Source organism: Calliphora vicina, chromosome 5, assembly GCF_958450345.1.
Source record: "Calliphora vicina chromosome 5, idCalVici1.1, whole genome shotgun sequence".
In the NCBI taxonomy this organism is placed as follows: Eukaryota; Metazoa; Arthropoda; class Insecta; order Diptera; family Calliphoridae; genus Calliphora; species Calliphora vicina.
Genome location: NC_088784.1, coordinates 8,587,364 through 8,614,377, shown reverse-complemented (window position 1 = coordinate 8,614,377; position 27,014 = coordinate 8,587,364). Strand labels below are relative to the sequence as shown.

The 27,014-nt window shown below is 36.5% G+C and overlaps 1 protein-coding gene across 2 annotated transcripts in view; it reads left to right on the top strand.

The window, feature by feature from the left end:
• Nucleotides 1-335: 335 nt before the first annotated feature.
• The window catches only part of mwh (multiple wing hairs), a 147,931-nt gene continuing 121,252 nt past the window's right edge, over nucleotides 336-27,014 (top strand). For both annotated transcript variants that reach the window (XM_065513558.1, XM_065513557.1), the window contains exons 1-2: nucleotides 336-701; nucleotides 777-1,019. In XM_065513558.1, coding sequence (XP_065369630.1) covers nucleotides 352-701; nucleotides 777-1,019 — 593 coding nt within the window. In that variant the 5' untranslated portion in view covers nucleotides 336-351. The remainder of the gene's footprint in view (nucleotides 702-776; nucleotides 1,020-27,014) is intronic.

Here is a 27,014-nt window from a genome sequence, read left to right as displayed (position 1 = left end):
TTTTAAATGGCCTCATTTGGAAATTTTAAGTTAATGAGTCATAAAAAAATTAACTCTTTTTCAATTTCTTTTAAGATCTAAACAATTTTGAGAGAAAGATCACTTGATCACTAAACAAAATTTGAAAATCGTGACAAATTGAGTTAAAATCCATATTTTGGTTTTACTATTGTTTAATTAAAAGTAAAATATAAATAATTTAACAATTTAGATCATTAAAATTTATGGCTAAATAAAAATACCTTGGAACTTCTGTAATAAAGATCATGTTTTTATTAATACACACAATTTCTACTTATTAAAAAAATACTTTCTCATTTCTTCTTTTAGCTGTAAATTCTTTTCCACACTATGGGCAATACAATCACAAATCGTGGCAAATCTCGCAATTCCACCAGCTACACCCCCTCCATCTTCAATAAAAGTAGCCTGCAACGTCAACGCAAAGCGGCCAAACATCACTATGAACTAAGATCGAAAACACTGCCGGCACGCAATCGCAATGTGTTAAATGGTGGTGTTGGTGGTGATGATGATGATTTAGAACCATCTACAGCAAAAACTTTACCCACACAAAAGCCCCAGTTGCAATCAACACCCACCACTCCACCGCCCCCCAATGGTGAAACTTCCAGAGTATTATTTTTATTGTATTTAATACATCGCACTTGGAATGTTATCACCGATACCAAGAGTAAAAGGTAAATTCCATGAGTTTCCTAATTAATTATACTTATTATTTATTAATGTTAACATTTCTGTTTTATTTCTTATAGTTCCCATGGCAAAGTTTCCAAGAAACCCTCAAATCATGATTCTTTTTATGAAACTGAGAGTAATTTTTCTCTATCAATGACCGAATTATATGGCGCTGGTTCTCAGTGTTGTTCTCAGCGTTCTGTGTGCAGCTGTAGTTCTTGTTATAATGATACAACCGTTGATCAAAATGTTTATAATTCCATAGATGAGCAATTTTCACAAGATTCCATTAGCGATAAAATGGAATGTGATATTAAAAGGTAAGTGCATAGTTATTGATTAATATGTAATTAGTTTCTATGGATCAATATTAAAACCACTATGAATGATATATTCGTGAAAATTTTGGTGAAAAAAAAATGGTAAAAATTATTTAAAAAAAAGTTTGGGTGAAAAATAGCGAAAATTTCTTATGAAAAATTTTAAAGCATCATATACCCTTCTTCAAATTATACTTCAAAATACAAATTTTAAATATTTCTAGGTAAACAAAATTTATTTTCTGTACAAAGTTGTTTTTTTTCATTTTTTGGAAAAAAAATTTAATTTAATTTTTTTTTTTAAATTTTAATATTTTTCAAATTTAACCCAGATATGCCGACTGTACTATATGTAGTTCTTGTTTACAGGATACGTCACGTTTATCAAAATACCATTTTTTGTTGTTCACATACTTAGTACTCACCATTACCTCATGGGAGATTGTGTGATCGCATTATTTTTGAGTTATTGAATTTTTAGTTTGTGATATTTTCAAAATGCCCATATATAGTCATTATGGACATATCTCGTTTGTACTGAAAGTAAAATTTTGTACATTTAATAAATACTACATTTTTTTGGAATTTATATTTATGAAGAGTAGCTTGATTGTTATATGCATGAATGTTTCATTATTGCGTTTTATTTTTTTTATTGTGACCCCAAAGCCCTATATATAGGACGACTTAAAAAACCACTTTTTTCAATAAATTTTTAAAATAATATAAAAGTACTTTTAAAATCATCAAGCTCAAGCCGTCGGCATAACTGGGTTAAATAAAAAAATTTTTGTTTTTTAAATTTTTTTTTTTGGTGAAAAAAAAATCGGGTTAAAAATAATTTTTTCCGATTTTGAACCATTGTAGGTCCAACTTACTATGGTCTTTATACATCGTTGCAAAGGTCTTTGAAATATCTATCATTAGATATCCATATTGTCTATATTAATGACTTAGTAATCCAGATATATGTAAGTCAAAAATAGGTACAAAATCGAGGTTGTCCTGTTTTTTTCCTCATATCTCAGCCATTTGTGAACCGATTTTGCTGATTTTAAATAGGAAACTTCTCGAAATCATGTCTGACAGAATTATTGAAGATTTGTCCCGAAGATATCTGGGGTCTTTAGAAAATTGATTTCAACAGACGGACAGACAGACGGTCATGGCCTATCCGCTATCTATAAGTATCCAGAATATATATACTTTATAGGGTCGGAAAATTATATTAAGGAAATTACAAATGGAATGGCAAACATATAAGACATATAATACCCTTCTCACGAAGGTGAAGGGTATAAAAAAAATAAATTTTGTTGAAAAAAATTTGGGTGAAAAATCGAGAAAGTCACGTTTTTTTGCTTATATCACTCTAATTTAGGCCGATTCATTTCACTTTCGGAAAGTTGATTCCAACATACAACGACACCGCTATCTATAACGATGCAGAATATGACACACTTAAATATACCCTTGCCACTCAAGTGCTAACCCTAGACCTAAGCAGAAAAAAATTTCTTTAAGAAAATCATTTTATGAGACCCCGATGTTTATTAAATATAATCTTATAACCCCAGTAGTTGAACATATACCGCAAAACATTACGCATTAAATTAAAGCTTTACCTCTATCTACACCAATTTCAGAAATTTCCAATTATATTTCAGAATTGTCAAACAATTTCCAATTGTATTTAGAATTTTTCATTTCATTTAAAAATTCTGAAATGGAAACTTCTGAAATATAATTGGAATATTCTGAAATTCAATTAGAAAATTCTAAAATTTTATTGGAAATTTCTGAAATTCAATTGGAAATACAATTAGATATTTCTGATATACAATTTGAAACTTCTGAAATACAATTGGAAATGGTGTGGATACATATTTATCGAGATTTTGTTCAAAAACTCTGGTAAAAAAATATTTTTCTCAAAATTGCTACATTATCGATCCATAGTTTTAAATTGAAATATACTTTATTGGAAAAACATTTAACAGGCCTATCACAGAATTTCATTCCGATCGAAAGTGGAATTAATTCCGTATTTCGCTTCTTCAGAAAAAGTAAAACGAAAATTTCTTTCGGAATGAAATATCAAAGTGGAATTGATATTTCATTGTAATTATTTGTTTTTCTAAAATGTTTCATTAATTTCCGAACCAAAAACTTCACTTTTGTATAAAATATAAAAAATGCTGTCAAATTAATATCAGAATTATTAATTATTTTTGGAATTAATAAATTATACGGAAACGAAATCGATCGGAATAAAAACTACGGAATTGAAACTATTCCGAAATAAATGTGTTACAGGCCTGATAGTTTTAAAATTAATTAAAATTAGCTATAACATTTTAATTTTGGAATTATCGAATTTATTTTTTATTAACAAAAAGTTTAGTGAAACTCTTTGGAACTAATTTTTACTCATACTTTAAAGAATTACTCATACAATAGATAAATACATATAGATCGGAAACTCTACTGTCAAAGACCTAACTCAGTTGTCGAAAACTTAAATAATGAAAATGTATTAGTAATTAAAACAATCTGAAAACAACAACAATACTCGTATGTGTGATTATTTTGTGTAATTTTTTAGTTTGAGTTTTTTCTAGTTTCCGCTATATGTCTATATGTCTATTTCTCTATGAATCATATTATAAATGAAACTTTTTAAGTCAATTCGTGCTAGTATGAATTCATTAATTATTCAGCAATATATAGAGACTTTTCAATAAATTACACTCACATTAAAATGGGGCATTTGTTAAAGATGAAGTATATATTCAAATTATTTATTTATTTATTGAACATTTTTTTAAATTTACAATTTAAATTTACTTATTTTTATCAATAATTTCTTTAAGTGTGCACAGCAGCGCCATTTAGTTATGTAGCGGAGTTTTTATTAGCATCTTAGCAAATCCAAAAACCATAATGATGTTATTGTGAATGATACACAATGGGTTTGTGACTTAACTAAATAAGTAGGCAACAGTGTTTGAACTATTTAAATTTCAAAGATAAATGAAGGCGAATAAAATTAAAAGAATAAGAAAAATATTTATTTGAAATAATAAGAAACAATAATACACATTTATGTAAAAGATCCATACAAAGTATCATAAAGATCCTCATCATTATAATTAACATCAGCATAATTATTATTTGATATATCAACATAATTATCAGCATAATTATTGTTTGCTATATTGGAATAGGAGTTAAATGAAACTGGGTTATATTTAGGAGCATAGTGAGTTTGATAGTTCACATCAGTGATAGTCTTAGGAGCATAATAATCATTATTGTTGTAAGCTGAAGAAACTAGAGAAATAGCGGATGCAGCTAGAGGAGCACTTAGTGGTTTGAAAAAACTTTGATAATCCGGAGGATTAACATTGACCACATAATTGTAAAAGCTTTCATCATAAATTTCTGGATTAGCATCAGCATATACATCTTTCAGGCGAGTGTTGACTTTCTCATATATCTTTTTATGGGGTTTTTCGTAAGTATTCTTGTAGGTCTTGTGCTGACTATGGGATGTATAATAATTAGTAGGCTTTCCAGGGGGATTATTTGGGTATACTTGTGGTAAAGGGATATGGGGAGTTATTTCGTTTTTCTTAACTATGTAGACAGGTTTATTAATGACAGCTTTGGGTTCTGCACTTAAGGCATCAGCTACAGCACTTTCAATATCCAGTGGACCATCCCCACTTTCTACCCCTTCATCCACATCATTGTCTGCACTTGCAGGACTATCTGGTTTGGGTGTAGCTCTGGTGGTGGGCAACTCGGGGCATTCTCCATAGAATAATAAAGACCAGTCTAAAAAAATAACAAACAAATCTGAAATAAAATTTGTCTTCAGAAAACCCTTTATAATTTTACTTACGACTTCCATTCTTAATTTCCCTTTCTAAATAGCATTCATTGGTAAAAGTCTTGGACGTGCAATTCAAATGAGCACATAAAGGCCTATAGTCCTCAGGGCAAGGACAGGGTCCCACATTCAAAATTTGCCAATCTTGAAATAAAATAGTAATTCAAATTTATTTATCTTTTTTAAGGTGAAGGCGGCACTTACTTTTTCCTCTCGCTTGTATGTCACCATATAAACTTAAGAGATTTGGAAAACTTTGTGTATAACCGTTAAAAGAGGCACACACTTCTTGTCCATTTAAGGGACAGGAGGCTGCCACACAAGTGCTATTCAATATGATTTGCCAATCTAAAATATAATCAAAGATTATTAATACAAAACTTATTTTTAAAAACAAAACTTACTTTCTTTGGTATCGCAAATATGTTTTTTCAATAAACATTCATTGGTGAAATTACGTTGCACATTGCGATAGGAGGCACAGAGAGGTTTGAAGGTATTGCTGCAGTATTGGGGGCAGTAAGTACTATAGCTTGCTTGATTATAAGTTAAGGAGGAAGCTGGAGGATGGCAAAACTCTATAGATGTTTTGGATAAAACTGCAAGCAAATCAGAATGTTAAAATATCGTTTAAAAACTCCAACAATTACCAATGAAATTAAACTTTAAACCACTTACCCAACTGGGCCTTTTCCAATTGTTTGGTATTGAAATTATTCAATTCACATTCATTGTCCAAACGAAAATATTCATGACCATTCGTGGCACACACTGGAGTATTACCCAGTACACAATAATCTTCAGCATATTCCGTATGATACATTTTGGAACTTGTATAGGCTTTTGAAAAGCTCACAGAACATATAATTAGCAAAAAGCAAAATAAATTCATGTTTCCTGATGGATTAACTTTCAACTAGTGCAGCAAGTTTTCAGCAACACCATATATACGTTTTCCCAAATAATTTTTTTGTTATTTTTTTTTTGATGAATTTCCGTTTTATTAAATATTTAATGTTTCAATACATAATTTCAATTTAATGCTACAAAACTACAAAAACAATTGAATGTTTATCATAAAAATACCTGCTCTTTTTTAGAAAGTTCTAAGCAAACGTGAGAAATTAGCATAAAAACTAACAATAGAAGAATCTATTGTCAAAAAAATAAACTAAAAATAATTGAAAACTTGAAATACTAAGTCACACAGAATAATTACTCTTCCTTTGTCCATATCAATACAGCAAAGACTCTACTACCCATAAAATGTATAGAATTTGCAAAACTGCATTTTAATACGATAAAAAAATTAGATCTCTTACACAGATTTGCACATTCCACACATTTTATGGGTTGCTTAATCTACAGCAGTTCTACAAAAATAATAAACAATTGCCCAGTTCACAACTTGTGTTGTAGAGTTGTATGTCGTAATTCTTTTTATTAATGTTTTGTTTTTGTTTCGAAAAATTTGTTTGAAAAATATTTATGACATACAAAGCAACAACAATACGACATCAATTGTGAATTGGGCAAATATTTAATAATTCAGCAAATAAAATTAATTAGTCATTGTTATATTGGATTTATAAAAGAATGGTCCTTCAAAATATGATCCGTGGTAAGTGTTTCTTAATTGATTTCTGTTAATTTGCATTAATATTGGTGCTCGATTGAATTTAGGTTTTGTTGCTTCTTTTTCCGAACTACACTTTTCCGTTGTAGCTTCTTTTTCTGGGGTACACTTAGCAGTTGTAGATTCAGTAGTTTTGGAGGTTGTAGTCTCAGTGGTTTCTGTGGGTGTTGTTTTATCAGTTGTTGAAACTTCTGTTGTTTCAGTGGTTTCATCGGTTGTAGTGTCATCAGTAGTTGAAGCTTCTGTTGTTTCAGTGGTTTCATCGGTTGTAGTGTCATCAGTAGTTTTTGTTTCTGTAGTTTCTGTGGTTTCTGAGGATGTTGTTTCATCCGTTGTTGAATCTTCTGTTGTTTCAGTGGTTTTATCGGTTGTAGTGTCATCAGTAGTTGTTGTTTCTGTAGTTTTAGTGGTTTCTGTGGGTGCTGTTTCATCAGTAGTTGAAGTTTCTGTTGTTTCAGTGGTTTCATCGGTTGTAGTGTCATCAGTAGTTGTTGTTTCTGTAGTTTCAGTGGTTTCATCGGTTGTAATGTCATCAGTAGTTGTTGTTTCTGTAGTTTCAGTGATTTCTGTGGGTGTTGTTTCATCAGTAGTTGATGCTTCTGTTGTTTCGGTGGTTTCTGTTGGTGTTGTCTCATCAGTAGTTGAAGCTTCTGTTGTTTCAGTGGTTTCTGTTGGTGTTGTTTCTTCAGTAGTGACAGCTTCTGTTGTTTCAGTGGATTCTGTTGGTGTTGTTTCATCAGTAGTTGAAGTTTCTGTTGTTTCAGTGGTTTCTGTGGGTGTTGTTTCATCAGTAGTTGATGCTTCTGTTGTTTCAGTGGTTTCTATTGGTGTTGTTTCATCAGTAGTTGAAGTTTCTGTTGGTGTTGTTTCATCAGTAGTTGAAGTTTCTGTTGTTTCAGTGGTTTCTGTGGGTGTTGTTTCATCAGTAGTTGATGCTTCTGTTGTGTCTATTGGTGTTGTTTCATCAGTAGTTGATGCTTCTGTTGTTCCAGTGGTTTCTGTTGGTGTTGTTTCATCAGTAGATGAAGCTACTGTTGTTTCAGTGGTTTCTGTGGGTGTTGTTTCATCAGTAGTTGATGCTTTTGTTGTTTCAGTGGTTTCTGTTGGTGTTGTTTCATCAGTAGTTGATGCTTCTGTTGTTTCTGTGGGTGTTGTCTCATCAGTAGTTGATGCTTCTGTTGTTTCAGTGGTTTCTATTGGTGTTGTTTCATCAGTAGTTGAAGTTTCTGTTATTTCAGTGGTTTCTGTTGGTGTTGTTTCATCAGTTGTTGATGATTCTGTTGTGTCTGTTGGTGTTGTTTCATCAGTAGTTGATGCTTCTGTTGTTTCAGTGGTTTCTGTTGGTGTTGTTTCATCAGTAGTTGAAGCTTCTGTTGTTTCAGTGGTTTCTGTTGGTGTTGTTTCATCAGTAGTTGATGCTTCTGTTGTGTCTGTTGGTGTTGTTTCATCAGTAGTTGAAGTTTCTGTTGTTTCAGTGGTTTCTGTGGGTGTTGTTTCATCAGTAGTTGATGCTTCTGTTGTGTCTGTTGGTGTTGTTTCATCAGTAGTTGATGCTTCTGTTGTTTCAGTGGTTTCTGTTGGTGTTGTTTCATCAGTAGTTGAAGCTTCTGTTGTTTCAGTGGTTTCTGTTGGTGTTGTTTCATCAGTTGTTGAAGTTTCTGTTGGTGTTGTTTCATCAGTAGTTGAAGTTTCTGTTGTTTCAGTGGTTTCTGTGGGTGTTGTTTCATCAGTAGTTGATGCTTCTGTTGTTTCAGTGGTTTCTGTTGGTGTTGTTTCATCAGTAGATGAAGCTACTGTTGTTTCAGTGGTTTCTGTGGGTGTTGTTTCATCAGTAGTTGAAGCTTCTGTTGTTTCAGTGGTTTCTGTTGGTGTTGTTTCATCAGTTGTTGAAGTTTCTGTTGGTGTTGTTTCATCAGTAGTTGAAGTTTCTGTTGTTTCAGTGGTTTCTGTGGGTGTTGTTTCATCAGTAGTTGATGCTTCTGTTGTTTCAGTGGTTTCTGTTGGTGTTGTTTCATCAGTAGATGAAGCTACTGTTGTTTCAGTGGTTTCTGTGGGTGTTGTTTCATCAGTAGTTGATGCTTTTGTTGTTTCAGTGGTTTCTGTTGGTGTTGTTTCATCAGTAGTTGATGCTTCTGTTGTTTCTGTGGGTGTTGTCTCATCAGTAGTTGATGCTTCTGTTGTTTCAGTGGTTTCTATTGGTGTTGTTTCATCAGTAGTTGAAGTTTCTGTTGTTTCAGTGGTTTCTGTTGGTGTTGTTTCATCAGTTGTTGAAGTTTCTGTTGGTGTTGTTTCATCAGTAGTTGAAGTTTCTGTTGGTGTTGTTTCATCAGTAGTTGAAGTTTCTGTTGTTTCTGTAGTTTCTGTTGGTGTTGTTTCATCAGTAGTTGATGCTTCTGTTGTGTCTGTTGGTGTTGTTTCATCAGTAGTTGATGCTTCTGTTGTTTCAGTGGTTTCTGTTGGTGTTGTTTCATCAGTAGTTGAAGCTTCTGTTGTTTCAGTGGTTTCTGTTGGTGTTGTTTCATCAGTAGTTGATGCTTCTGTTGTTTCGGTGGTTTCTGTTGATGTTGTCTCATCAGTAGTTGAAGCTTCTGTTGTTTCAGTGGTTTCTGTTGGTGTTGTTTCATCAGTAGTTGAAGCTTCTGTTGTTTCAGTAGTTTCTGTTGATGTAGTTTCATCAGTAGTTGAAGATTCTGTTGTTTCAGTAGTTTCTGTTGGTGTTGTTTCATCAGTAGTTGAAGATTCTGTTGTTTCAGTGGAGTCTGTTGGTGTTGTTTCATCTGTTGTTGAAGCTTCTGTTGTTTCAGTAGTTTCTGTTGGTGTTGTTTCATCAGTAGTTGAAGCTTCTGTTGTTTCAGTGGTTTCTGTTGGTGTTGTTTCATCAGTAGTTGAAGCTTCTGTTGTTTCAGTGGTTTCTGTGGGTGTTGTTTCATCAGTAGTTGAAGTTTCTGTTGTTTCAGTGGAGTCTGTTGGTGTTGTTTCATCGGTGGTTGAAGCTTCTGTAATTGTAGTGGGTGTTGTTTCATCAGTTGTTGAAGCTTCTGTTGTTTCAGTGGTTTCTGTGGGTATTGTTTCATCAGTAGTTGATGCTTCTGTTGTTTCAGTGGTTTCTGTTGGTGTTGTTTCATCAGTAGTTGAAGTTTCTGTTGTTTCAGTGTTTTCCGTGGGTATTGTTTCATCAGTAGTTGATGCTTCTGTTGTTTCAGTGGTTTCTGTTGGTGTTGTTTCATCAGTAGTTGAAGTTTCTGTTGGTGTTGTTTCATCAGTAGTTGAAGTTTCTGTTGGTGTTGTTTCATCAGTAGTTGAAGTTTCTGTTGTTTCAGTGGTTTCTGTGGGTGTTGTTTCATCAGTAGTTGATGCTTCTGTTGGTGTTGTTTCATCAGTAGTTGATGCTTCTGTTGTTTCAGTGGTTTCTGTTGGTGTTGTTTCATCAGTAGTTGAAGTTCCTGTTGATGTTGTTTCATCAGTAGTTGAAGTTTCTGTTGTTTCAGTGGTTTCTGTGGGTGTTGTTTCATCAGTAGTTGATGCTTCTGTTGTGTCTGTTGGTGTTGTTTCATCAGTAGTTGATGCTTCTGTTGTTTCAGTGGTTTCTGTTGGTGTTGCTTCATCAGTAGTTGAAGCTTCTGTTGTTTCAGTGGTTTCTGTTGGTATTGTTTCATCAGTTGTTGATGATTCTGTTGTGTCTGTTGGTGTTGTTTCATCAGTAGTTGATGCTTCTGTTGTTTCAGTGGTTTCTGTGGGTGTTGTTTCATCAGTAGTTGATGCTTCTGTTGTTTCAGTGGTTTCTGTTGGTGTTGTTTCATCAGTAGTTGATGCTTCTGTTGTTTCAGTGGTTTCTGTGGGTGTTGTTTCATCAGTAGTTGATGCTTCTGTTGTTTCAGTGGTTTCTGTGGGTGTTGTTTCATCAGTAGTTGAATCTTCTGTTGTTTCAGTGGTTTCTGTTGGTGTTGTTTCATCAGTAGTTGATGCTTCTGTTGTTCCAATGATTTCTGTTTGTGTTGTTTCATCAGTTGTTGAAGCTTCTGTTGGTGTTGTCTCATCAGTTGTTGAAGCTTCTGTTGTTTCAGTGGTTTCTGTTGGTGTTGTTTCATCAGTAGTTGATGCTTCTGTTGTTTCAGTGGTTTCTGTGGGTGTTGTTTCATCAGTAGTTGAATCTTCTGTTGTTTCAGTGGTTTCTGTTGGTGTTGTTTCATCAGTAGTTGAAGCTTCTGTTGTTCCAATGATTTCTGTTTGTGTTGTTTCATCAGTTGTTGAAGCTTCTGTTGGTGTTGTCTCATCAGTTGTTGAAGCTTCTGTTGTTTCAGTGGTTTCTGTTGGTGTTGTTTCATCAGTAGTTGAAGCTTCTGTTGTTTCAGTGGAGTCTGTTGGTGTTGTTTCATCTGTTGTTGAAGCTTCTGTTGTTTCAGTAGTTTCTGTTGGTGTTGTTTCATCAGTAGTTGAAGCTTCTGTTGTTTCAGTAGTTTCTGTTGGTGTTGTTTCATCAGTTGTTGAAGCTTCTGTTGTTTCAGTGGAGTCTGTTGGTGTTGTTTCATCGGTAGTTGAAGCTTCTGTAATTGTAGTGGGTGTTGTTTCATCAGTTGTTGAAGTTTCTGTTGTTTCAGTGGTTTCTGTTGGTGTTGTTTTATCCGTTGTTGAAGCTTCTGTTGTTTCAGTGGTTTCTGTTGGTGTTTTTTCATCAGTTGTTGAAGCTTCTGTTGTTTCAGTGGTTTCTGTGGGAGTTGTTTCATCCGTTGTTGAAGCTTCTGTTGTTTCAGTGGTTTTTGTGGGTGTTGTCTCAACAGTAGTTTTAGCTTCTGTAGTTTCTGTGGATTCAGTGGGTGTTGTTTCATCAGTTGTTGAAGTTTCTGTTGTTTCAGTGGTTTCGGGGTGTGTTGTCTCATCTGCGTCTATAGTTTCAGAGGATTCGGTGGCAGTTATTTTATCAGTTGTTGAAGTTACTGTTGTTTCAGTTGTAATCTCAGTGGTTCCAGATTCAGTAGTTGTGGATTCCTCTGTTGTAGAGCACGGTATAATGATCCAGCCTATCAATATATATATTTAATCAAATTAAAAGTTTTTGTAGTAGAAATTAAATTATCTGATATTTTATTAATTTACTTAATTTGTGTTGTAACGAAATGAAACTGTTATAGATATTTTCAGCATTTGCCTCATGTTTAAAGCATATGGGCTCTATAAGATCTGGACACTTTTCTATGACCCAATCTGTTCAATATTGAAGATAAGTTAGAAATTTTAAAATTGTTTATGTTAACTTAAACATTCATTTACCGTTTCCTGTTAAAAATTTTTCCACTTCCAGTGCCATTAAATCTCTAAAGAGCCGTTTTTCATTAAAATAAGTGGCACATACAGTAGTGTTGGTAATGGGACAATGTACAATATTCCAATCTAGGTATTAAAAATATTAAGGACAATGACTTGATATGAAAAAACTACTTACTTTTTCCCGAGTGAAACTTGTCCAATTCTAAAGCCAGAATATTGTTAAATTTTCGTATCTCATTGTTGAATTTGGCACATATTGGTGTAAAAATATTGTTGGAATTATCTTGAGACTGAGGACAGTTGCCATAACCATAAAATTGCCAATCTGAGAAGTTAAAACTTTAAGATATCTGTGGCAATATTTATTTGGTATAACTTACTAAAGCCTAGATTTTGTTGTTGCTTTAACTCGTCCATATTGCAAAATGTTTTCCAAATACCATGTAAAAATCCACATACAGAATATTGAGGTTTGGGTAAGGGATACGGTGATGGTCCATAACTATAGTGCTGATAAGGTATTGGATGCGAGTAGCCAGGTGTTTGATAATGTCCTTTGGAGGGGTTGTAATACAATCCAAATATTGAATTAATTGTGAGTATTAAAACAATTAGACAGTAAGACATGTTGTTACGATTAAGGGCATTTAAAAACTAATGATTGTTGGCAAATATATTAATAATGCATTACACTTCATTAGGGCAACAAATATGCATTTGTTTATTGCAAATAATTGGAATATATCTAAAGGTTGTTAGCGAAAAACGTACGTGATTTTATGGTGTGTTATAGAAATTTCATTTAATTTACATTGGATTAAATATAAACTTTACAAAATATTTATAAATTAAATGCTTTCCGTTAACAAAGGAAAGGAGCTATTTTTGAATGGATCAGTTAATTTGTATTCATTATTGAGCTTATAATTAGATTTTTAAAATTGAGACCTGTAACTATTTAATTCATTACAAATTCCTTAAAATTTTAATTTCATTTAAGTTTTATAACTAAACCAAATAATTCTTGATATAAGGCATTCAGATTTTTATGTTAGACGGTCACAAAATTAGCCAATATTTTTATTAAAAAAAATGTGTGTTGTGACAATTGATCTTTAAACATCTACGTTGCTGCAACATTTTTTCTATAAATAAACATGTCTAAAACTAATTTCACATTTTATCTATAAATTTGTATCTGAATAATTTGCTCTATAACTTTCTTCAGCAACATTTTATGTATTAAAATAATGCTACAAACAATGTTTTTATGTTTGTAATACATTTCCTCTATAACAATCCTTCTGCAACATTTTTTCTATAAACATATGATGTGACATTTGATGTATAAACATATTGATTCAACTTTTTATCTATGAATATATTGCACATTTTTCTGAAACATTTCGCAGTAAAATTTCTTCTATAATCATGTTGTCTAGAAACATGTTGCTGCAACCAACTTAAAGTATCGACTTACTTACAAAAAGTCGAATTTTTAACCAAGTAAGTACATTTTGGTTAAGCTCTAGAGTGATGACTGGTCCATAAATGATCGAAATACTGAGCTATGTTTCATATATAGTGGTGATTTTGACACGGAATACAAATATCGTTCAGGCAAGTCAAACAAGTTTGAAGACCAAGAATTGTAGGCATTACTCCATGAAGATTGTTGTCAAACTCAATAAAAAAAACTTGCAAAATCATTGGGAGCTACTCCAGCAGCAATTTCAAAGCGTTTGCGTTGCGTTTGAAAATGATGCTTGAACTCTATAAAAGAAAATAACTTCAAAGAAAATAACTTTACTGAAAATGGATCCATTACGACAATACAAAATGCGAAGCCCAACCAGCCGAATAGACTCGAAAGCCAGATATCCAAGACTCTAAAGTAATGCTCTGTATTTGGTGGGACTAAAAGGGTTATATCTATTATGAGCTGCTGAAATCTGGCCAGACCATCACACGGAACCAGTACTGATCACAACTGATTCGTTTGAAGCGATCATTGGGGTTTATTAAATATACATAATATATATAAAGATTATAATAAATTTAAAGGATGGGGAAGTTAAAAAAAAACAATATATTAATTACAAAACACTGCAGTAAACTGCATTTTATTTTCCAATAACAAAATACTTGTAAATATGAGTATAAACAATTTTAAAAAATTAATAATCTCTCTTTCCTAGTTATTTAAAAGAAACCAAGGAAAATTTGGTAGTGATCTCAAATCGGCACGTTGAAAAACATTGGACTTATAATAGAAGGGACCCTCAACATAGGGACCATTATACTGGTTACTTGTTTGATTACGAATAATTTGGAATAGTTGTTCAGAGTAAACTGTGGATGAGGAGTGAGTAGGTGGCGTTACTATATCAGGAACAGTGGATAGGGTTGTAAAGAAGGTGGTAGAGCTGGCTGGAGAAGGTGGTGTTCTAGGTGTAGCTGTGGATGGGCGGGTGTTGCATAAAGCTGGGGTTGTTGTGCAATGTGTAATAGTGGAGGGAGTAAATTCTGTGCTAGAACAAGGTGGAGTTCTAGGTGTAGTTGTGGAGGTAGAAGGTGTGGTTGATGATGAGTTATTATTAATGTTAGGCCTTTTAGTGGGACGTGGTTTTCTGCGTGGAGTTGTACGTCTAGTTGTGGAAAGTGTACTAGAAGCTTTGATCTCTGCAGTTGTTGTGGGTGAAGTTGTGTTTAGCATCGAGTTGCTACTAGTTATAGGAAGTGTGGGCAAGGCACTTGACGGTGTTGAAGAGGTGTTTGGTCGAGAAGTAGGACTTGTCTTCTTACGAGGAGTTGTGCGTCGTGTTGTGGACTGTTTGATAGAAGGTGTGGTTGCAGTTGTAGTTCTGCTGGTTTTTGGTCGTGGTTTTCTACGTGGAGTTGTGCGTTTGGTTGTTGAACGAAGTGTAGTAGATGATTGTAAAGTAGGACATGGTGTTGTTACCGTTGGTTTAGAACCAGTTGTAGGACATGGTGTAGTAGAAGTATTAGTTGTATTCGTTTCGACTGCTCCACATATGCCTTTGAAAACTTGAAGCCAAGCTTAAGGAAAAAAGATAAAACATTTTTAATGGTTCCTATAATAAATTGCTGCAAAAATTACTTACTCTTTGCCGAACTAAGATTTTCAGCATTTAATTGTAAGAGATTTTTAAAAGTTTTATACTCATTTTCATGCTTAGCACACACCAATTCGGAACAGGGAGTTGGTAGCCAATCTTTTCGAGGTGAAAAAGAAATCATATTTAAATCAATGTTTTTAATAAAGTTCCCTATTAATTACAACTTACTTTTTCCGGAAATCTGCTTTTCCTTTTCTAGACTAGTTTCATTGAGAAACACTTTATATTGGTTATTGAACTCCACACATATAGGACAGGTTTCCATTATTAACCAATCTATTTTTACAAGTTGTTGTTAATAAATATTAATAAATTTAAGTATTTTAATGTTTTAGAATGACTCACTTTTGCCTGATACTGCAGTTTCCTGTTGCATTTGTAAAATACTTTCAAATATTCGAAATTCTGTGGAATATTGGGCACAAATTGGATTCAAGGGACAGGGTAATATAATCCAAGCTGTGAAGATGTAATTAAATATACTGTTAAAGAAATGTTTTCTAGCTTTGAATATTATTTGATTATACCTTTATGGGTTATATATTTATCCACTTCTAGAGCCAAGATATTATCAAATGTGCTAATTTCATTGCCAAATTTTGCACAAATTGGTTCAATTGTAGGACAGACATCAAATTTTAAGAAACGCCAGGCTAAAAAAAGAGAATTTATATGAAATTAACTGAAAAACTTTACAAAGAATTTATGAAAGAGTTGGAACCATCTAGAGAATCTTTCTTTGGAATGAAGAGGCCAAAGCATTTGGGAAGCAACATTTTGATAAACGTTTTATTCCAAATCCGGCATTTTATCGTAAAAAAACTTACCATTTCCCTTTCCAACTTCCTCTTTTAATTCATTCAAATTGGCAAACGTTTTCCCCACACCATTCAAAATAGCACATACAGGACCTTTACTCTGACACGAAGGTGGCTGCAGAGGTGTGGATGCCAATGGTACAGGAAGACCCGCAAAACCCGGAAATTCCAACATTAGTCCCGTCACATTGCTAATGAACAACCCAGAAATAACTATTAAAGAGATCATGATGTTTGAGCCATGAACTGCAATTGGTTTCTAATCCAATTAAACACAAAGAAATGGTTTTTAAATTGTTTTTGAAACGAAACTTTAAAACCTCAACTGCAATTAAGAAAGTCTTGTTATCAGCTCAACAAAATTTTGACCAAAAGCTAAAAAAATAAAAACAAAACATTACAAATCATGCAGTAAAACCCGTCTAGAGTACGTGCTTAAATCTAAAGTTCTGTTCCGTTCATTACTTTGGTGTTAAAACTTAAACTACCAGAGCAGTGTAACTTGCAAGAATTTATGAATGAAATTTTACAATTTATTATCAATCATAGACTGATAGAGTAAAACCTACTAAACCGCCTAAAAGTTGTAAACTAGTTTAACCAACAATTTTCTATTCGACGTAAAATCCATAAACAATTTACAAATCCTACTGCGTATGATGACATAGCACATCTCATGTCTCACGTCTTCATAACAAATATTTGAAATATGTGCAAATTTCAAATTCTAATACGTGTTTTTGAATATAAACCTAATTGTGTCTTTTAAATGTGATTCACTTAAATAAAGTTATATTCTTTTACAATGAAAAACAAAAACAAAAATAAACCTTTTACAATTTTTATGTAAATGTAATAAAATTTGAAACAAAGGTTTTGTTTTAAGGCTGAAAATTCGTGTTTGGTATAAATAGAAAATTGGCCGCAAATTTTATTACATTACGTTTCAAAAGGTTGTTGGTAGAAAAAACGAAATGAAATGTTTTTTTGTAAATATATTTATATTAATAACCATTGTAAGCCAGTCTTACTCATATCCCATGGACTATTATCACACGCCCATTTGTGCATTTCTTAAAGGATATTACAAAACATTTCCCAGTATACAAGCCTTAATGAAAGAAATACGCCTATCCGGAAATTGTAAGTACCTAGGAATTCCTAATTTCAATACTAAATAATTTGTTACATCTTTTCTAGATTGGTGTTTAATAAAGCTAGCTCACTGTAAAACAATATTTGATAAGTGTACGGATGAAAAAATACCCATATGTGCCTATTCGGAAGATTTAGATAAATTTCAAACATTTACCAATGAATGTCAAATGAACCGAGAAATTCATAATACGGGCATAAGTAAGTTTCTACCCCCCCCCCCATCCTCCTTGGTATAAAACTACTTTACCCTAATAACGTTTTGATTTTCCTCAGTTTGGATAGCCACATTTCCTTTTGCCTGTCCACCAATAGATACTGGATCATTGACGACAACAACAGACATCACCACCACAACCAATGAAATAAGTACTGATGTAACAACAGATCGTACAACTGGAACAGATGAAGACACAACAACTCCAGGTGTAACTGAAGATAATACTACCACGGAGAAGGAAGAAACGACCACAACAGAAACTGATTCAAGTTGTGAAGATGGTGAAAGTTGTGAAGAAACTACTAAAAAAGGAACAGGCGAAAGTTGCGAAGATGGTGAAAGCTGTGAAGAAACAACTACCATAGAACCAGACACTAGTTGCGAAGATGGTGGAAGTTGTGAAGAAACGACTACTAAAGAACCAGACACTAGTTGTGAAGATAGCGGTAGTTGTGAAGAAACGACTACCGTAGAAACTGGCTCAAGTTGTGAAGATGGCGGAAGTTGTGAAGAAACGACTACAACAGAACCAGACTCTAGTTGCGAAGATAGCGGAAGCTGTGAAGAATCTACTACAAAAGAACCAGACACTAGTTGCGAAGATGGTGGAAGTTGTGAAGAAACGACTACAACAGAACCAGACTCTAGTTGCGAAGATAGCGGAAGCTGTGAAGAATCTACTACAAAAGAACCAGGCACTAGTTGCGAAGATGGTGGAAGTTGTGAAGAAACGACTACAACAGAACCAGACTCTAGTTGCGAAGATAGCGGAAGCTGTGAAGAATCTACTACAAAAGAACCAGGCACTAGCTGCGAAGATGGTGGAAGTTGTGAAGAAACGACTACAACAGAACCAGACTCTAGTTGCGAAGATAGTGGAAGTTGTGAAGAAACGACAACAGAAGAAGTAGATACAACTACAGGTACTGTTGGAACAACGGGAACAGACGAAGAAACCACAGGTACTGATGAAGACACATCAACTACGGAAGAAGTAGACACAACTACAGGCACTGGCGGAACAACTGGAACAGATGAAGAAACCACAGGTACTGATGAAGAAACGTCAACTACGGAAGAAGTAGACACAACTACAGGAACTGGTGGCACAACTGGAACAGATGAAGAAACCACAGGCACTGATGAAGAAACGTCAACTACGGAAGAAGTAGACACAACTACAGGCACTGGCGGAACAACTGGAACAGATGAAGAAACCACAGGTACTGATGAAGAAACGTCAACTACGGAAGAAGTAGATACAACTACAGGTACTGGTGGCACAACTGGAACAGATGAAGAAACCACAGGTACTGATGATGAAACGTCAACAACGGAAGAAGTAGATACAACTACAGGAACTGGTGGAACAACTGGAACAGATGAAGAAACCACGTCAACTACGGATGAAATAGACACAACTACAGGCACTGGTGGAACAACTGGAACTGATGAAGAAACGTCTACTACAGAAGAAGTAGACACAACTACAGGAACTGGTGGAACAACTGGAACAGATGAAGAAACCACAGGTACTGCTGAAGAAACGTCAACTACGGAAGAAGTAGACACAACTACAGGTACTGGTGGCACAACTGGAACAGATGAAGAAACCACGGGTACAGATGAAGAAACGTCAACTACGGAAGAAGTAGACACAACTACAGACACTGGCGGAACAACTGGAACAGATGAAGAAACCACAGGTACTGATGAAGAAACGTCAACTACGGATGAAATAGACACAACTACAGGCACTGGTGGAACAACTGGAACTGATGAAGAAACGTCTACTACAGAAGAAGTAGACACAACTACAGGAACTGGTGGCACAACTGGAACAGATGAAGAAACCACGGGTACAGATGAAGAAACGTCAACTACGGAAGAAGTAGACACAACTACAGGCACTGGCGGAACAACTGGAACAGATGAAGAAACCACAGGTACTGATGAAGAAACGTCAACTACGGATGAAATAGACACAACTACAGGCACTGGTGGAACAACTGGAACTGATGAAGAAACGTCTACTACAGAAGAAGTAGACACAACTACAGGAACTGGTGGAACAACTGGAACAGATGAAGAAACCACAGGTACTGCTGAAGAAACGTCAACTACGGAAGAAGTAGATACAACTACAGGAACTGGTGGAACAACTGGAACAGATGAAGAAACCACAGGCACTGATGAAGAAACGTCAACTACGAAAGAAGTAGATACAACTACAGGTACTGGTGGCACAACTGGAACAGATGAAGAAACCACAGGTACTGATGAAGAAACGTCAACTACGGAAGAAGTAGATACAACTACAGGAACTGGTGGAACAACTGGAACAGATGAAGAAACCACAGGCACTGATGAAGAAACGTCAACTACGAAAGAAGTAGATACAACTACAGGTACTGGTGGCACAACTGGAACAGATGAAGAAACCACAGGTACTGATGAAGAAACGTCAGGTACTGGTGGCACAACTGGAACAGATGAAGAAACCACAGGTACTGATGATGAAACTTCAACAACGGAAGAAGTAGATACAACTACAGGTACTGGTGGAACAACTCTAACAGATGAAGAAACCACAGGTACTGATGAAGAAACGTCAACTACGGAAGAAGTAGATACAACTACAGGAACTGGTGGAACAACTGGAACAGATGAAGAAACAACAGGTACTGATGCAGAAACGTCAACTACGGAAGAAGTAGATACAACTACAGGTACTGGTGGCACAACTGGAACAGATGAAGAAACCACAGGTACTGATGATGAAACTTCAACAACGGAAGAAGTAGATACAACTACAGGAACTGGTGGAACAACTGGAACAGATGAAGAAACAACAGGTACTGATGAAGAAACGTCAACTACGGAAGAAGTAGATACAACTACAGGTACTGGTGGCACAACTGGAACAGATGAAGAAACCACAGGTACTGATGAAGAAACGTCAACAACGGAAGAAGTAGATACAACTACAGGTACTGGTGGCACAACTGGAACTGATGAAGAAACCACAGGTACTGATGATGAAACTTCAACAACGGAAGAAGTAGATACAACTACAGGTACTGGTGGAACAACTCTAACAGATGAAGAAACCACAGGTACTGATGAAGAAACGTCAACTACGGAAGAAGTAGACACAACTACAGGTACTGGTGGCACAACTGGAACAGATGAAGAAACCACAGGTACTGATGATGAAACTTCAACAACGGAAGAAGTAGATACAACTACAGGTACTGGTGGAACAACTCTAACAGATGAAGAAACCACAGGTACTGATGAAGAAACGTCAACTACGGAAGAAGTAGATACAACTACAGGAACTGGTGGAACAACTCTAACAGATGAAGAAACCACAGGTACTGATGATGAAACTTCAACAACGGAAGAAGTAGATACAACTACAGGTACTGGTGGAACAACTCTAACAGATGAAGAAACCACAGGTACTGATGAAGAAACGTCAACTACGGAAGAAGTAGATACAACTACAGGAACTGGTGGAACAACTGGAACAGATGAAGAAACCACAGGTACTGATGAAGAAACGTCAACTACGGAAGAAGTAGACACAACTACAGGTACTGGTGGCACAACTGGAACAGATGAAGAAACAACAGGTACTGATGAAGAAACGTCAACTACGGAAGAAGTAGATACAACTACAGGTACTGGTGGCACAACTGGAACAGATGAAGAAACCACAGGTACTGATGAAGAAACGTCAACAACGGAAGAAGTAGATACAACTACAGGTACTGGTGGCACAACTGGAACTGATGAAGAAACCACAGGTACTGATGATGAAACTTCAACAACGGAAGAAGTAGATACAACTACAGGTACTGGTGGAACAACTCTAACAGATGAAGAAACCACAGGTACTGATGAAGAAACGTCAACTACGGAAGAAGTAGACACAACTACAGGTACTGGTGGCACAACTGGAACAGATGAAGAAACCACAGGTACTGATGATGAAACTTCAACAACGGAAGAAGTAGATACAACTACAGGTACTGGTGGAACAACTCTAACAGATGAAGAAACCACAGGTACTGATGAAGAAACGTCAACTACTGAAGAAGTAGATACAACTACAGGAACTGGTGGAACAACTGGAACAGATGAAGAAACAACAGGTACTGATGCAGAAACGTCAACTACGGAAGAAGTAGATACAACTACAGGTACTGGTGGCACAACTGGAACAGATGAAGAAACCACAGGTACTGATGATGAAACTTCAACAACGGAAGAAGTAGATACAACTACAGGAACTGGTGGAACAACTGGAACAGATGAAGAAACAACAGGTACTGATGAAGAAACGTCAACTACGGAAGAAGTAGATACAACTACAGGTACTGGTGGCACAACTGGAACAGATGAAGAAACCACAGGTACTGATGAAGAAACGTCAACAACGGAAGAAGTAGATACAACTACAGGTACTGGTGGCACAACTGGAACTGATGAAGAAACCACAGGTACTGATGATGAAACTTCAACAACGGAAGAAGTAGATACAACTACAGGTACTGGTGGAACAACTCTAACAGATGAAGAAACCACAGGTACTGATGAAGAAACGTCAACTACGGAAGAAGTAGATACAACTACAGGAACTGGTGGAACAACTGGAACAGATGAAGAAACAACAGGTACTGATGAAGAAACGTCAACTACGGAAGAAGTAGATACAACTACAGGTACTGGTGGCACAACTGGAACAGATGAAGAAACCACAGGTACTGATGATGAAACTTCAACAACGGAAGAAGTAGATACAACTACAGGAACTGGTGGAACAACTGGAACAGATGAAGAAACAACAGGTACTGATGAAGAAACGTCAACTACGGAAGAAGTAGATACAACTACAGGTACTGGTGGCACAACTGGAACAGATGAAGAAACCACAGGTACTGATGAAGAAACGTCAACAACGGTAGAAGTAGATACAACTACAGGTACTGGTGGCACAACTGGAACAGATGAAGAAACCACAGGTACTGATGAAGAAACGTCAACTACGGAAGAAGTAGACACAACTACAGTAACTGGTGAAACAACTGGAACAGATGAAGATTCTTCAACTACGGAAGAAGTAGATACTACTACAGGCACTGGTGGAACAACTGGAACAGATGAAGAAACAACAGGTACAGATGAAGAAACGTCAACTACGGAAGAAGTAGACACGACTACAGGCACTGGTGGAACAACTGGAACAGATGAAGAAACAACAGGTACAGATGAAGAAACGTCAACTACGGAAGAAATAGACACAAATACAGGCACCGGTGGAACAACTGGAACAGATGAAGAAACCACGGTTACTGATGAAGAAACGTCAACTACGGAAGAAATAGACACAACTACAGGCACCGGTGGAACAACTGGAACTGATGAAGAAACGTCTACTACAGAAGAAGTAGACACAACTACAGGAATTGGTGTAACAACTGGAACAGATGAAGAAACTACAGGTGCTGATGAAGAAACGTCAACTACGGAAGAAGTAGACACAACTACAGGAACTGGTGGAACAACTGAAACAGATGAAGAAACCACAGGTACTGACGATGAAACGTCAACAACGGAAGAAGTAGATACAACTACAGGTACTGGTGGAACAACTGGAACAGATGAAGAAACCACAGGTACTGATGAAGAAACATCAACTACGGAAGAAGTAGACACAACTACAGGTACTGGTGGAACAACTGGAACAGATGAAGAAACCACAGGTACTGATGATGAAACGTCAACTACGGAAGAAGTAGATACAACTATAGGTACTGGTGGAACAACTGGAACAGATGAAGAAACAACAGGTACTGATGAAGAAACGTCAACTACGGAAGAAGTAGATACAACTACAGGTACTGGTGGAACAACTGGAATAGATGAAGAAACCACAGGTACTGATGAAGAAATGTCAACTACGAAAGAAGTAGATACAACTACAGGTACTGGTGGCACAAGTGGAACAGATGAAGAAACCACAGGTACTGATGATGAAACGTCAACTACGGAAGAAGTAGATACAACTACAGGAACTGGTGGAACAACTGAAATAGATGAAGAAACCACAGGTACTGATGATGAAACGTCAACTACGGATGAAGTAGATACAACTACAGGCACTGGTGGAACAACTGGAACAGATGAAGAAACCACGCTTACTGATGAAGAAACGTCAACTACGGAAGAAATAGACACAACTACAGGAACCGGTGGAACAACTGGAACTGATGAAGAAACGTCTACTACAGAAGAAGTAGACACAACTACAGGAACTGGTGGAACAACTGGAACAGGTACTGATGAAGAAACGTCAACTACGGAAGAAGTAGATACAACTACAGGTACTGGTGGCACAACTGGAACAGATGAAGAAACCACTGGTACTGACGAAGAAACGTCAACTACGGAAGAAGTAGACACAACTACAGGTACTGGTGGAACAACTGGAACAGATGAAGAAACCACAGGTACTGATGATGAAACGTCAACTACGGAAGAAGTAGATACAACTACAGGAACTGGTGGAACAACTGGAACAGATGAAGAAACCACAGGTACTGATGACGAAACGTCAACAACGGAAGAAGTAGATACAACTACAGGTACTGGTGGAACAACTGGAACAGATGAAGAAACCACAGGTACTGATGAAGAAACGTCAACTACGGAAGAAGTAGACACAACTACAGGTACTGGTGGCACAACTGGAACAGATGAAGAAACCACAGGTACTGATGATGAAACGTCAACTACGGATGAAGTAGACACAACTACAGGAACTGGTGGAACAACTGGAACAGATGAAGAAACCACAGGTACTGATGACGAAACGTCAACAACTGAAGAAGTAGATACAACTACAGGTAGTGGTGGAACAACTGGAACAGATGAAGAAACCACAGGTACTGATGATGAAACGTCAACTACGGAAGAAGTAGATACAACCACAGGTACTGGTGGAACAACTGGAACAGATGAAGAAACCACAGGTACTGATGATGAAACGTCAACTACGGAAGAAGTAGATACAACTACAGGTACTGGTGGAACAACTGGAACAGATGAAGAAACCACAGGTACTGATGATGAAACGTCAACTACGGATGAAGTAGACACAACTACATTAACTGGTGGAACAACTGGAACAGATGAAGAAACCACAGGTACTGATGAAGAAACGTCAACTACGGAAGAAGTAGACACAACTACAGGAACTGGTGGCACAACTGGAACAGATGAAGAAACCACAGGTACTGATGAAGAAACGTCAACTACGGAAGAAGTAGATACAACTACAGGAACTGGTGGCACAACTGGAAAAGATGAAGAAACCACAGGTACTGATGAAGAAACGTCAACTACAGAAGATGTAGATACAACTACAGGTACTGGTGGCACAACTGGAACAGATGAAGAATCTTCTACTACGGAAGAAGTAGATACTACTACAGGCACTGGTGGAACAACTGGAACAGATGAAGAAACAACAGGTACAGATGAAGAAACGTCAACTACGGAAGAAGTAGACACAACTACAGGCACTGGTGGAACAACTGGAACTGATGAAGAAACGTCTACTACAAAAGAAGTAGACACAACTACTGGAACTGGTGGAACAACTGGAACAGATGAAGAAACAACAGGTACAGATGAAGAAACGTCAACTACAGAAGATGTAGATACAACTACAGGTGCTGGTGGAACAACTGGAACAGATGAAGAATCTTCTACTACGGAAGAAGTAGATACTACTACAGGCACTGGTGGAACAACTGGAACAGATGAAGAAACAACAGGTACAGATGAAGAAACGTCAACTACGGAAGAAGTAGACACAACTACAGGCACTGGTGGAACAACTGGAACTGATGAAGAAACGTCTACTACAAAAGAAGTAGACACAACTACTGGAACTGGTGGAACAACTGGAGCAGATGAAGAAACCACAGGTACTGATGAAGAAACGTCAACTACGGATGAAGTAGATACAACTACAGGTACTGGTGGCACAACTGGAAAAGATGAAGAAACCACAGGTACTGATGATGAAACGTCAACTACGGATGAAGTAGACACAACTACAGGAACTGGTGGAACAACTGGAACAGATGAAGAAACCACAGGTACTGATGACGAAACGTCAACTACAGAAGAATTAGATACAACTACAGGAACTGGTGGAACAACTGGAACAGATGAAGAAACCACAGGTACTGATGAAGAAACGTCAACTACAGAAGAAGTAGACACAACTACAGGAACTGGTGGAACAACTGGAACAGATGAAGAAACTACAGGTACTGATGAAGAAACGTCAACTATAGAAGAAGTAGACACAACTACAGGAACTGGTGGAATAACTGGAACAGATGAAGAAACCACAGGTACTGATGAAGAAACGTCAACTACGGAAGAAGTAGACACAACTACAGGAACTGGTGGCACAACTGGAACAGATGAAGAAACCACAGGTACTGATGAAGAAACGTCAACTACGGAAGAAGTAGACACAACTACAGGAACTGGTGGAACAACTGGAACAGATGAAGAAACTACAGGTACTGATGAAGAAACTTCAACTACGGAAGAAGTAGATACAACTACAGGTACTGGTGGAACAACTGGAACAGATGAAGAAACCACAGGTACTGATGAAGAAACGTCAACTACGGAAGAAGTAGATACAACTACAGGAACTGGTGGCACAACTGGAACAGATGAAGAAACCACAGGTACTGATGAAGAAACGTCAACTACAGAAGATGTAGATACAACTACAGGTACTGGTGGCACAACTGGAACAGATGAAGAATCTTCAACTACGGAAGAAGTAGACACAACTACAGCTACTGGTGGAACAACTGGAGCAGATGAAGAAACCACGGGTACTGATGATGAAACGTCAACTACGGAAGAAGTAGACACAACTACAGGTACTGGTGGAACAACTGGAACAGATGAAGAAACCACAGGTACTGATGAAGAAACGTCAATTACGGAAGAAGTAGATACAACTACAGGAACTGGTGGCACAACTGGAACAGATGAAGAAACCACAGGTACTGATGAAGAAACGTCAACTACGGAAGAAGTAGACACAACTACAGGTACTGGTGGAACAACTGGAACAGATGAAGAAACTACAGGTACTGGTGGAACAACTGGAACAGATGAAGAAACCACTGGTAGTGATGAAGAAACATCAACAACGGAAGAAGTAGACACAACTACAGGCTCTGGTGGTACACCTGGAACAGATGAAGAAACTTCATCTACGGAAGAAGTAGATACTACTACAGGCACTGGTGGAACAACTGGAACAGATGAAGAAACCACGGGTACTGATGAAGAAACGTCAACTACGGAAGAAATAGACACAACTACAGGCACTGGAGGAACAACTGGAACAGATGAAGAAACCACAGGTACAGATGAAGAAACGTCTACTACGGAAGAAGTAGATACAACTACAGGCACTGGTGGTGTAACTGGAACAGATGAAGAAACTACAGGTACAGAAGAAGAAGCGTCCACTACAGAAGAAGTAGATACAACTACAGGTACAACTGACGGGGATGAAGAAACGACTACAAAAGAAACTGACTCCAGTTGCGAAGATAGTGGTAGTTGTGAGACAAGTTGTGAAAAGGATGGAAGTTGTGAAGAACCAACTACTACAGAGGAGGGCGAAACGACTACAAAAGAAATTGACACAAGTTGCGAAGATGGTGGAAATTGTAAACCACCTGTCGTGGGGCCATGTATTGTCAATTCGACAATATCTATAGGCAATAAAACAATAATACATGTGAATT